Here is a 12,595-nt window from a genome sequence, read left to right on the forward strand (position 1 = left end):
AGCTGCACAAACCAAATATTTAATAGTAAATTCACTATTAAAATTAAGGCAGTATAGGAAACCTGACAGAATAGCTGAGCTGCCTTTGTAATAAAGAGTAAATGACGCCTCTAGTACATGAGTTTGTTGTTATGTTTCCCTAAAGCTCCAATGTCCCTGTTACCTGGGGACGAGCCCCAACAAACTTATTAAGGTGCAAGCTGAGGGCACCTTACTCAAGGCTGAGGAGAACAGGACTAGACCAAGCTGTGATCAGTAAAAGTTAAAGGCCTGTGAGAAGTGCTCTTTAATTGGGATCTACATAGTATTCCATTTAAACACTAAGGCAATGACAATATACTGCATTTTTCGGACTATATGACGCACCGGACCATAAAACGCACCTAGGTTTTAGAGCAGGAAAATAGGAAAAAAAATTTTGAAGTAAAAAATGTGGTCCTGCTCCTGCCTTCTGTGACCCCGCTCCACCACCACTCACACCCAAGCGAGCCAGGTACACTACATTCGGACTGTAAATTTGGGAGGAAAATGGGGGTGCATCTTATAGCACGAAACATACAGTATGTTTAAATTGTTTTCTAACTGCCATTTGGGAAGGTAAAAAGAGTATAAATGAGTGAATGGTCTCACTCAGGTAACCATATATTTGGGTCACCAAATAGGATAAATAAAAATGTAATAATAAAAAAATGTTTCTGGATAAATAAAATTAAAATATGGCCTTAGATCTCAGGAACAATGAATACAGAGGCCAAGAGCCTGAGTTTTAGTTCCTGAGCTTGTCAGAGTCAATCAGTTTCTTGGAAACTTAATTTCTTTCCATTTTCTTCAGTTAAGTAACGTACGATTTAGTCAAGTGAAAGGAAATGCCCTGGGTGCTGGGAGAGGGAAGTGCTGAAACAGAGCTGTACCCTCAGCTAAGCCAGGGCATGGACTCCATCAGAGGGAGCACGTCACCCAGCGAGCTGAAGAAAAAGAGAAGAATCCTCTTGGCACAATTAGAGAGCTGATCACTGACCTAATGCACAAAAGAAGAATGAGAATCTTCCAGTAAACGTTTTCTGGGGTCAGTGCTATTAGGAAGCTATTCTGCTCCATTTAAAGTATTAAGATTCTCTACAGGTGGACGTAAAGCTATGCACTCTACCCTGACCCTCTATAAAATGAAAGGGCAATCCATGTTACACACGTGAGCCATAGAGACAGAGACGGACCGTGCAGCACTGTACGTATGTCACTCTGAAGGCAACAGAACTGCCCCTCACGTGTGACACAGCCTGTCTTAGAGACTCAGAGAGAATCAGTGAGAAATCTTAGGTTAGAGCTTCATTGTCTAAAGAAAGCTCTGACTAGTTGTTTCCTTAGAGCTGAAACCAAGTTGTGGCCGATTTACTCTTCCAAATACCTATGTTGTTGTTGTTTGAACAAAAGAACGCATGTACGTGGTTAAAAAAAGGAAAAGTGCCCACCTCTCTCCAGTACCGTTCTGTCAGAGCAACCCACTTCACCTCCTTAATTTATTCAGGCCTACTGACCATCTTCACCTCTCTAACTAATGTATTTAGAAATTATCTACTGATTCCAATTTGGGGAGATAAGTTCAGTTCACTTGACCCCAACTATTCCTCCTAAATTCCCTATTGACTCATCTGGATACTTTTTAGCTCTTTGTTCTTTGTTCCACCAAACATACACAATACTTGACTCTACTAATCAGTTTTTTACCACTTTCCTCATTCTCCTCATTCCTAAATTTTGACTCCTGCACTTTTATACTTTCATTTCAACGCTGATAAAACGGTCTATAACCTAACATTGAATTTTCTATGCTTTTCCTGTTAGTAAAAAGTTAACTCTTGAACAACATAGCTTTGAACTGAGCAGGTCTACTTATATATAATCGATACTGTAAATGTATTTTCCTTATGATTTTCTTAGTGACATTTTCTTTTCTCTAGCTTACTTAATTATAAGGATACAATATTTAATACACATAACATACATGTATGTGTTAATCTACGTTTTATATTATTTGTAAGGCTATTAGTAGAGTTTTGGGGGAGTCAATAGTTACATGTGGATTTTTGTGCAGAGGGTTGGCCCCCCTAACCCCCATGTTGTTCAAGGGTCAACTGTATTTCCAAAATTTTTCTAAGGATAAGAAAAACCTGAAGCATTTGTTAAACCGATCTCTGGACCCTGATTTCATTCATACTAGGAAGCAGAAACTTAGGGAGAAAAATCTGGATGTCTCTATTTTTTAGCACACCCAAATAACTCTTCTGCTCAGGAAAGTTTGAGAAGCACCGTCAATGTGTTGATTTTTAGCCTGGTAGAATGTTCAAATTAAATGTCCTTTCTTGTTCAGCTTCTGTTCTGACTTGTGCTTCTAATTATCCTTCTCCCATTGTGAGTCATAATCCTATCTATGAATTGTTTTAATGCCTCACCGCCACCATTAAAACTATGGAATTCTCTCTTTGCCGGTATAGCTCCCTTTGGAAACCTGCCCTCCTGCTGCAGTCTGGACTGAATGCTTGCTTGGCATCCTAAGACCTTTCTTCTTCAGTCTCCAGCTAAGACCTACCGCTGTTTCTGGATCTCATGCATTCATCTTCTTTGATTTGCTTACTTGTTTTACAGAAGCATGTCCCCAACTTGTGTTCTGTAGGAAAGGTTGCATGTAAGGTAAACGTCCAAAGTCTTCCTTCAGTCTTCACCCTCAGTCAATGGTCGTCCGGGTAGATAATTCTAGGAGGAACATTATTTTCTCACAGAACCTTGAAGGCATTACTCCAGTCATCCAGCATTTAGTGCTGCTGCTAAGTCAGACACCAGCTTAGAGCTCATTCCTTTTAAGGGCCCCCGTTCTCCCTCCCTCCCTGCCTGCCCCCTGCCCAGGACTTTCAGGACCCTCTTACAGTCTCAGGTTTCTGAGATTTCCCAGTTATGTGTCTGGGACTTAGAATACTTGGGTCCTTAAATTCTTAGATCTCTTTTATTGTTCCGTTGATAATTTCTTCCGCTTTTTGTTGCTGTTGTTGTTCCTTTCTTCTGGAACTCAGTCAAATGTTGGACTTCCTAGATTGAGTGTGTCTCTTCTGTCTACCTCTTTTTTTCCCAACATCTCGTTCAAACTTTCTAGTAGATTTACTTACTTTGTATTCTAACTTTTCTGTATTAATTTTCTCAGGCTCCCATAACAAATTACTACAAACTTCGTGGCTTCAAACAACAGAACACCATTCAACTCACTATAACTTCTATTAAGTTTTCTGTCTTAACAACCATATTTTAATTTCCAAGCGTTCTTGTTCTTTGCCTTCTCTTCATAGTCTCTTACTTTTCAATGGATGTAATAGCTTCTAAAATCTCAGAGAACACCCACTGAATTTTTCAAATTCAAGTTCTCTTCTTTCTACTTTCTTTTTTCCCATTTAATTTATACGATCTTCATAAATTTGTTCATTCAGAAATATTCACAGAACACAAATACTATACCAAACACTGTCTGAGGTACAAAGTATACAAACCCCTTGCTCCTAAGCAACTGATGTTCAAGGAGGAAGGATACACAGAAGCAATGAACATGAATATGTTTTTACTACATAAGGTACTGTAAGGGCCATAAAGGAAAACTAATCAGGGCAAGAAAGGAGTGAATAATGGAAGGGGATACTATTTTATATTGAAAGGCCTGGAAAGCTATCTCTGACAGGTAACACTCAGCACAGAGCTGGACGAAGTGGGAGGTGGGTCAAGCGGACATCTAGGGAGGACCGCGGCAGGCACACAGCCAGCACAGAGGTGCTGAGGCAGGAGACGCACAGCATGTTTGAGAAGCAGCAAGGAGGCCAGGACGACTGGAAGACGTGATCAAAGGGAAGAGAGGTTAGTGATGAATTCAGAGAGGAAGCCGAATTTTAGGTCACACAGGATCTTGAATACTACAGTAAATATTTAAAATTTATTTTGAGTGAAATGGAAAGGTACTGGGGTTTTGAGCTGAGTCTGGACATGACCTGACTTACATGTTAAAAGGATCAAGGTGACTTCTGTGTAGAAAGCAGACAACAGGGGGAAAGGGAGGAAGCAGGGGGCCACTGGCCAAGTGAAGGAGGATGACGATATGGATAAAGTGGCAGGGTGGAAGTGGAGGGACAGGACTGTCTGCTGGATACGTTTAAAAGCAGAGCTAAAGGAAGAGACTAATGAACTGGATGTGGGGTCAAAGTAAGAGGCAATAAGAAGGTCTCCTAGGTTATCGGTTGTAGAAGTTCAACAGGGGTGGGGGGGGGTCAGGATTTCTGGATTGTACATGTTAACCTTGGGATGCTTTTAAACCTTTAAGTGGGAATACCAAGTGGAAAGCTGGAAGTGTAAATTTTGTGTTCAAGAAGAGACTGGGGTTTAATGTTACAAATCTGGGAAGTATAGATGGCATTTAAAGCTATGAGACTGGATGGGGTCACCTTGAGTAATGGCAAAATTCAGTGGGCCAAATACAGCCCACGGCCTGTTTTATATTTGTAAATAAAGTTTTGTCGGACCACAGCCATACATACCCCTGCTTTTACTACCTCTGGATGCCTTGAGCTACAATAGCAGGGGTCACGGGCTGCAACGGAGACTGTAGGGCGCTCACAGTCTATCTACGGTCTGACTCTTCAGGGAAGAGGTTTGCCAACCCCTGCTCGAGAGAGCAGACAGAGCAGTGTGCCAAGGACTGCGTCCTGGAGCGTTTCAAAGGTTAAAGCGCGAAAGTACAGAAGGAGGCAGCAGGAGACACCGCTGAAGGAAGCCATCAAAATACACTAACTAAAAAAGTGTTGTCCCAGAGGCAGAAAATAAGGATGAGAAATTGATCACCTGTGAAAAGTACTGTTGAGGTCACATAAGGTCTTAAATTTATCGCACGGAGGTAACGTGTGGCCTCGATAAGAGCCCTTTGGAAGAGCAGCAGTGATGACAGCCTGACTGAAGGCCATCCTTGACTGTCTGGTTTACATTTAAGAGTAAGAGATTAAAAACCTGGCTGGAAGAACTGGTGTGTACACACACGGGAGAGGCCTTTTGCAGGGCCAGCTTCCCGTGGGCGTGGACAGGTAGGAAGGGGCTGTCCATGGGGGATCTCCTAGGTGCCAGAATGCAGAGGGCTCTGCTGGGCGGTGACATCATCAGGTCCAGGTCATCTGACTTCCCCCCCAAACACTTTCCTCACTTTCTGTGGGAGGAACTAGCCTTTTCCCTCAGCCCCAGGCCAGCAAGGGAAACATCTGTGTGCTATCCCACATCACTCTTGCCTTCTCTCCTATGACATCAACATATCCACAGGCTGATGTTCTGCAGATCAGTCCGGATCCTTCCTGCACTACAGCCCCTCAGCATGGACGCTTCAGCTGGGCCTTCCACCGCACCGCTTCATCACTGACCAAACCTCCATCTGTTTCTCATCTGACGGTTCCTTCTTATTTGTTGTTTTAGGGGTATCTTTTTCATTACTTACTATCACTTTGATAGGGTATTTATTAGAAGGGAGATAAGATAAACAATTATAGTCACCCTGGCATCTGGTCTAGGTATTCACTCTTGTCAAAAACAGGCTGCATCCCTAGGCCTAATCTAAGGAATTCTTTTTAACTTTTTTTTAATTGTTTTTCAAGTACCGTTTTCTCCATAACCTAATAAATTCTATCAGGCCAATCAACATACAACCCTGCTATTGTAGCGCAAAGCAACCAGAGGTAGTAAAACATGTGCATGGCTGTGTTCCAACAAAACTTTATTTATAAATATAAAACAGTATCAAAACTCTCTCCTCAACTGGACTGAAATAAAATCTTATTCTATCATTTTTAAGTTATCTATATATTTTCTTTCATAAAAGCAAATCGATGAAAAGTTTATTATTTTATTAGTGAGAAAATTAAACAGAATGAGAAACCTGTATCTAATTTTATTTACACATACAACAGCCTTATCTGTGCCAAGTACCAACATACTATAGCATATTATTAGTGCAACTACTTATACAGATTTTTACTGGAAACTTTAGTAATGACAAAAACCAAGTAAATACAATTTTCTATATTCACACAATAACAATTTTGTTCTATTGTGTCAATTCAACTTCTATAATATGGACCAACTTTAAAAAAAAAAAACCAAGGTTACGGGAACTTGTCTATTTAAGACTGAAACAATGTTCTGTAGATTATTCACAGAAAAATTTATTAGGTCCAAATGTATAGTACATTCAATAGCAGATTCCACCTACTGCTCAAGTGATGGAGCTAAAAAAGAAAACCTGTAATAATTCCCACATGCGCACACGCTTACTGCAAGTGATCAAACGAACCCACTCGTAAAGAACTGCCCGACTCGTCTCCACGCTACTAAAGGCAATCACCTGTGCACCGTGTTAGTGAGTGAACCGCTGCCTCCCCACAGTAACAAGAACCCCAATGATGAACAGCAGAGCGTCCCCCCATCCTTTGAGAAAAGTTCAAAATAGTAACTTTTCAAGTTATTAATGAAAAATACAAGCAAAAATACGCAGGCTCTCAAAGGGGAATATTGACATGCAATCACTGGTCTCATGGAAACATGTACAAGTGCAGTATGATTTCACAATTAATTCAGGACTGCCAGGCAGCACAAACCAAAAAACTCTGAGACCTATGAGTTAATAAATTGGAATAGACTCCAAATATTCTATTTTATCTCTATTCCATTGTTTTCACCTTTGACACACTGTAACGATAAGAACTCTGGCCTTTGGTCACGTGGGAAAAGAACACATATTAAGTATCTACCATGTGTGAGACACTGATAATCTTTGTACACAGTCTCACTTAACTGCCACATCAATTCTGTACACTAACTAGTGCTATCTCCATTCTTCAGGTAACCAAGAGAGTCAAGCCAGGCCTAAACCCTAAGTGTTTTGACTTCTAGTCTAGAACTGTGTTTCCACAACACACTTGCTTCTGGAAGTTTCAAAAATCATCTCATTCAGCACTTTCCAAACTAAATTTTACGAAACTCAAAGAGTCACTAAGACGTTAACAAATGTTCTGAGAAACAGGGGCTCTAAGGTTCAAAAGTTTGGGACAATTTACATCAGAATTTCCCAGAACTTTACTAGACACATCATGACTGTCCAAGAAGGCAATAAAATGGGAAGTGTTCCACTAATTTATTACACCATGAAGACCTTTTTTAAAGAGAACCTAACAACATCCCGTGGGATGCTTGTGCTCAACTAAGCACCGTTTGGAAAATGATCATCTCCAGTCCAGTCTCTTCTTTCCATGGTTTAATAAAATGGAGTACAGGAAGGTTGAATGACTCACTCAGGCCACACAGAAAGTTACTAACAGGGCCAGGGCTGGCACCAAGGAGGCCTGATGACTCCAGCAGGATGCTCTTCCTCCTATGTCATCTTGTCTTCTCACTTCAATACTGTTTCTATAAAGTCCAACACCAATTAAAAGGGGGAAAAAGTATTACATCCATCATTCTGATTCTTCTGAATGGCAGCAGAGAAACCATTCACAGACATTAAGCATAAAAACGGTCCAATTCCCACTGCACTAATATTCAGATATATTTGGAAATGTGGGAAATGATTCCACTTTAATAACACTGAGCAACACTTTTCAGCCAAGTATTGCTATGCTCATGTTTTTCTTTGAAGTTAGAAAGAACGGCACCCTAGTGCTGCAAGCAGGCACTGCCAGAATGAAAAATATCCCATTTGTGACCATCTTTATAAAGAGCAGCTTGTTTATTGCCTCCCCCCTAGCCCCTTACCCTAGTGGGGCTTCCTTTCACTTCGTCCTACCCCTTCCTGTGAGTAGTAGACAGTCCTGGGCCAAGGGTGCCATCTGGCGTCTAGTTGGGGAATTGTATAACCCAACCTACCTTCCAATTACTCTCTCACCACCTGGCCCCTCTCTAAAACCACACTCCCCTCTCTTCCAATTCTTGTCCATTTACCTCAGTAAAACTTTTTTTCTTCTTTTCTGCTGTCCCAACTGAGTGAAAAATAATATTTGTGGCATTCTAGTTACAGAAAATCATGAGTGTGAATTATACGTATAGCTAGGAAAAGCCACAGTGCGGGGCCAATGTGCAAATACAGCCTGAGAAATGCCCCATAGAGGCCTCACTCAGTAAAGGTTGTTAGAATATCTATTATTCATCCAGTGCCTTCTAAGAATATCAGTGCTGAGAAGGACCTTGAAGATCACTGTTAGACTAAACCGCTTCATTTCACAGCTAAAGAAACTGCTCTATGAGATAGAAATGAAGCAACCACCTGCCCAACAGCACACAGTTCCTGGCAGAGGCGGGATCAAGGCCTGGGACTCCCCATTCCAAAGCCAGTGCTTGACACCTGTGCCGTATGCTCTAGGCTCGAGACAGTGTTTCACCTAACGTTCAAACAAAATATTATATCCTCCTTAACTGATTATACTGATGTTAGGAATCTTAAGAACAGGCTCATAATTAAATCTCAATGCCACCCCTAACAGTGCTGAGCGTACTTCCTAAACATTTATTAACTATTTTTGTCTATTATTAATTACTGTACTTATTACAAAGCTAGAATACCTTCCCGGTATCATGCATTGCAGATGCCTTTATCTGTTTAAAAACCTAACTGCCATTTTATAACGTCGTTTCTATGAAAAACAGTTCCCAGTAATCATCACATGGTAACCTTTTGGAACACAACCCGTTCAGAAATTTGGGACTTCTTGTTAGGGGGTCCTGTCCACCTGATCAGTCTTGACCGAACAAGGATGAAAAAGAGTATGTATGTAGCATGGAAGGGAAAAGCAACCAATTTTGAAGACAATGGTAATTTTAGTACCAGCTGCATTACAATCACAAGTCTTCAGGCAAGCTTAATTTTGTCTGCCATAAAATACTCCTCAATCCTAAACTCGGATAGGATATGTGCAAACACTTTATAAATTACAGATACCAATAATGATTACAGGTATTAAATAGTAACTTATATTCTAGACCCTGTGACTAATCACTTTTCGTACACTGTGCCATGCAATTCTTACAGCTCTAGTTTATGAATGAGAAAACCCAAAGCTTAGCAAATTAGGAAACCTGTCCGCGGTCAAAGAGCTGAGGAATTCAGGATTAGAGTCTGGGTCTGAAACTCCAGAGCTGGCAATCCTAACACAGGGAGGACAATGCAAGACCGACTTCACAGAAAAAAAGAAACTACTCCCCACCCCCAATAGCCAGGTCTCTGAAGTCAGTGAAGCTTGAAGGCAACTCAACCAACCTCGCTACTTTCAGGTTACAGCTAACTCCACGGTGAAGCACCCAGGCGCTAAGAAAAACGAGAAAAACCGGAGACCTGGGTCCTAACCCGTCTTAGTCGGCCAGTTCAGTGCCCTGAAGAGTCCCTCAGCCTCTGGGCTTGGGGCTGCTCAATTTGGGGAGGGGAGGGGGGCTACCCTGGAGCCAAAGAGGCTCTTGATCGAGGGTTTCATTCAAGGTATAAAGTTCTGAGTGTAAATTCATGATTCTGGGAGAGTATCATCACAGCTCCCCCGGCACAGAAGCGCTGGACCAGACATCCCCAAAGTTCTGCCAGCCTCTCCAATCGCCCGCGGCCCTGCCAAGGAGGAGCTTACTACGCGCAGCGAGAGGACGGGCTCCGCGCCTTCGCTTTCATTACTCAGCGGCGTGAACCCACGGGAGCGGCTAAAGGCTGCGGGGCCGCCCGGGTGCCTCGGGGAGGGCGGCCTTAGCACCCTGCGTCTCCGCACTCTGCCTTTGGGAACTCAGGCCGCTGCGCACCTCGCGGGCGGCTCCAGTGGCTCGGTGCGGGCCCTCCCTTGCAGGCTGGTGGCTGGACAGTGAGGCCACCGCGGGGGGGCCAAAAGGGGAGGGAGACCGCGCCGTAGCACAGGTCGGACCTTCCGCCTCCGCGCCGAGAGAGCTACTTACTGAAGAACAGGCGGTAACCTGGCGAGGGGGGCTGGCCGCGTTCCTCCGTGCAGTACGTGGCCATGGCGCGGCGCGGCCCAAGACCTGCGCTCGCCACCCTCGGCAGGCGGGCGGCGACGGGGGCGCCCGCGCGACAGCCCCAGCCGATGCGCAGCAGAGGCAGCAGCACTCGCATGGCGTCGCGGGCGGCTCGGCTCCTCGCGGGTGGTAGCCGGGCCGCGCGGGGCCCAGCCCGGCCGCGCGCCGGCGCCCCCTACCGCCCGGAGTTGTCATTCCCTGCCGGGGGCTGGGGTCTACTCCCCTCCAGGGCCACGCTGGACCTGGAGACTCGGATTCGAGAAATCCGAGCGCTCATCGAATTGCCCAAGTAATGCACGTTGCACCCCCAAGAAAGCTGGGGTTCAAAGATGAGCAAGACAGTGTCCACAGCCCCTGAAGGGCTCACTATTTATTAATGCATACATACATCCCTTCACTCAACCAGTCAATATTTACTATCATAATATTTTTATTATGATGATATAATATCGAGTGACTATTCTATGCCAGGCACTGTTCTAGATCCTGCCCACTGTGGGCGACAAGCATATAACGCACACAAAAACATTGTTATAAGACAATGATTAGGCCTCTTTTGAAGACTCAACCTTGACACTGATTTATTTATAGAGCAAAAATGATGAACTGGCATCCCCTCCATGAAGTTCTTTCCCATTTAACCCAAGTAAAGGTGATTTATCCTTCCTTTTCTTAACATTTTCACTTCTCTGTTGGCACTTGGTACTGTACCTGTGTTTGTGAACCTATCATGTTCCCTATTTCACCCCGGACTCTTAACGTGCCAAGCCTTTAGGACTCAAGATTTAGTACCCTTTCAGGATCTGGCTCCATGCCCTGCATCTAATAATGGTACCATTGTTGAGTTAAATTGCTCCTGGAACTCCTCACCAAATCTTTCTCATTAGCATATGAAATTCTAGTTATCAACTTTTCGGAAATACTTGTGGAACAATTTGCATAGGCATGACCTCCACTTCCTCATACTGTTCTCTCATCCCAGTCCAAACGCTTCCTCCGCCTTCTCAAGGTCATCAAATGACCTTGTTCTCAGACATGAAGGTCAATTTTCAATAAATTGGAGTGAGAGAATCCTGAAGAAAGCAGTAAGATTTTTTTATATTAGGAATTAAAACTTTTAAAGAAGATTATTTTAGTTACTATTCTACAAAAGTAAAAACAAGAAAAGTAGCAATTCTACAGGAAGTCCAAAAAAGTGCAGTTGTTATCTTTGCAAAACCTAAGTAAAATGGTTTTAACTAAAAGAGAAGGCATTTTGGCCATGGCCAGGTGGCTCAGTTGGTTGGAGTATTGTTCTGTACGACAAAAGGTTACTGGTTTAATTCCCAGTCAGGGCACGTACCTAGGTTGTGGGTTCTATCCCCACTCTGGATGAATATGGGAGTCAACTGATGGATGCCTCTCTCCTCTCTCTCTCTAAAAATCAATAAATATATATCCTTGGGTGAGGGTTTAAAAAAAAGAAAAAGAATGCATTTTGCCCTGGCCAGGTGACTCGGTTGGGTTGGCTGTCCCATACACAGAAAGGTTGCGGGGTCCATCCTCAGTGAGGACACATACCTAAGTTGCGGGATTGATCCCCTGGCGTAGGGGTGCATATGGGAGATAAACAAGTAATGTTTCTCTCCCTTTCTCTCTGAAATCAATTAACTATCCTTGGATTAAAAAGAGAGAAGGCATTTTAAAAATAATTTCTTAAAATAATGCAATAAAAATAAAATGTTAATCAGCACAATGAATACATAAATTCATGAAAAATATGATTCTTACTCAAAATCTTGGCTCTTACAAGATAAGACAAACATGTTATATAGATTATATTAACTAGTTTATAGTAAATCAAAATTACACATTTGATCCTAGTCTCAACTAGTTCACCACTCTCTGTTTCATGGCTACAAACTAGAACCTCTGGTTATTAATGTCAATGAAACAGACAAGTTTTAAAAATTGGTTTAAAGCTTTACAACAATAGGAAAGCAAAAAATCTTACTGAGATGATTCTGTAGCCATCATATAACTTTATATAGAGAGAATAAGACTTTTGTCTAGGCCATGGTCAGAATTTTGATCAACATAAATTCTGGAGGTAGATGATACGGGGCTCTGTCATATGAGGGAGTCAAGTTATTTCTATCTTGTTGCTCTGATGTGTTTGATCTCCACTGCTGAAGTAATCATAATTCAAATTAACTGCCACAACTCCAACCATCACATCCTCATTTAACCTAGCAGGAAAGAAGAAGAAGAAAAAAGAACGGGAGGGTGGGGTGCAGGCGGTGTTCCTTCCCTTAAGAACACACCCTAGTAAGTGCATACACCACTTTTACTTTCATCCCAATAAGCAGAACTTAATCTATTGGCCACAACTTACAGCCTTTTTGCTGGGTGGCCATAGGCCTAGACGAAAATTAGGAGCCATACTACTACAGAAGACAGGGAACATGAATATTGAAGAAAAATCAGCAGTTTGCCACAAGTGTCTGTTTCTTTCCTTATAGAACAACTTCCTTGGAAAGGTCTGAGAACTCTA

General features: G+C 42.6%; 1 protein-coding gene across 2 annotated transcripts in view; it reads right to left on the reverse strand.

Annotated features, from left to right (window-relative positions):
* PPA2 (inorganic pyrophosphatase 2) overlaps window positions 1-10,216 on the reverse strand; it is an 82,497-nt gene extending 72,281 nt beyond the window's left edge. For both annotated transcript variants that reach the window (XM_053923039.1, XM_053923038.1), the window contains exon 1: window positions 9,985-10,216. In XM_053923039.1, the coding sequence (XP_053779014.1) occupies window positions 9,985-10,159 (175 nt within the window). In that variant the 5' untranslated portion in view covers window positions 10,160-10,216. The remainder of the gene's footprint in view (window positions 1-9,984) is intronic.
* Window positions 10,217-12,595: the final 2,379 nt, after the last annotated feature.

This window comes from Desmodus rotundus, chromosome 4 (assembly GCF_022682495.2).
Source record: "Desmodus rotundus isolate HL8 chromosome 4, HLdesRot8A.1, whole genome shotgun sequence".
NCBI lineage: Eukaryota > Metazoa > Chordata > Mammalia > Chiroptera > Phyllostomidae > Desmodus > Desmodus rotundus.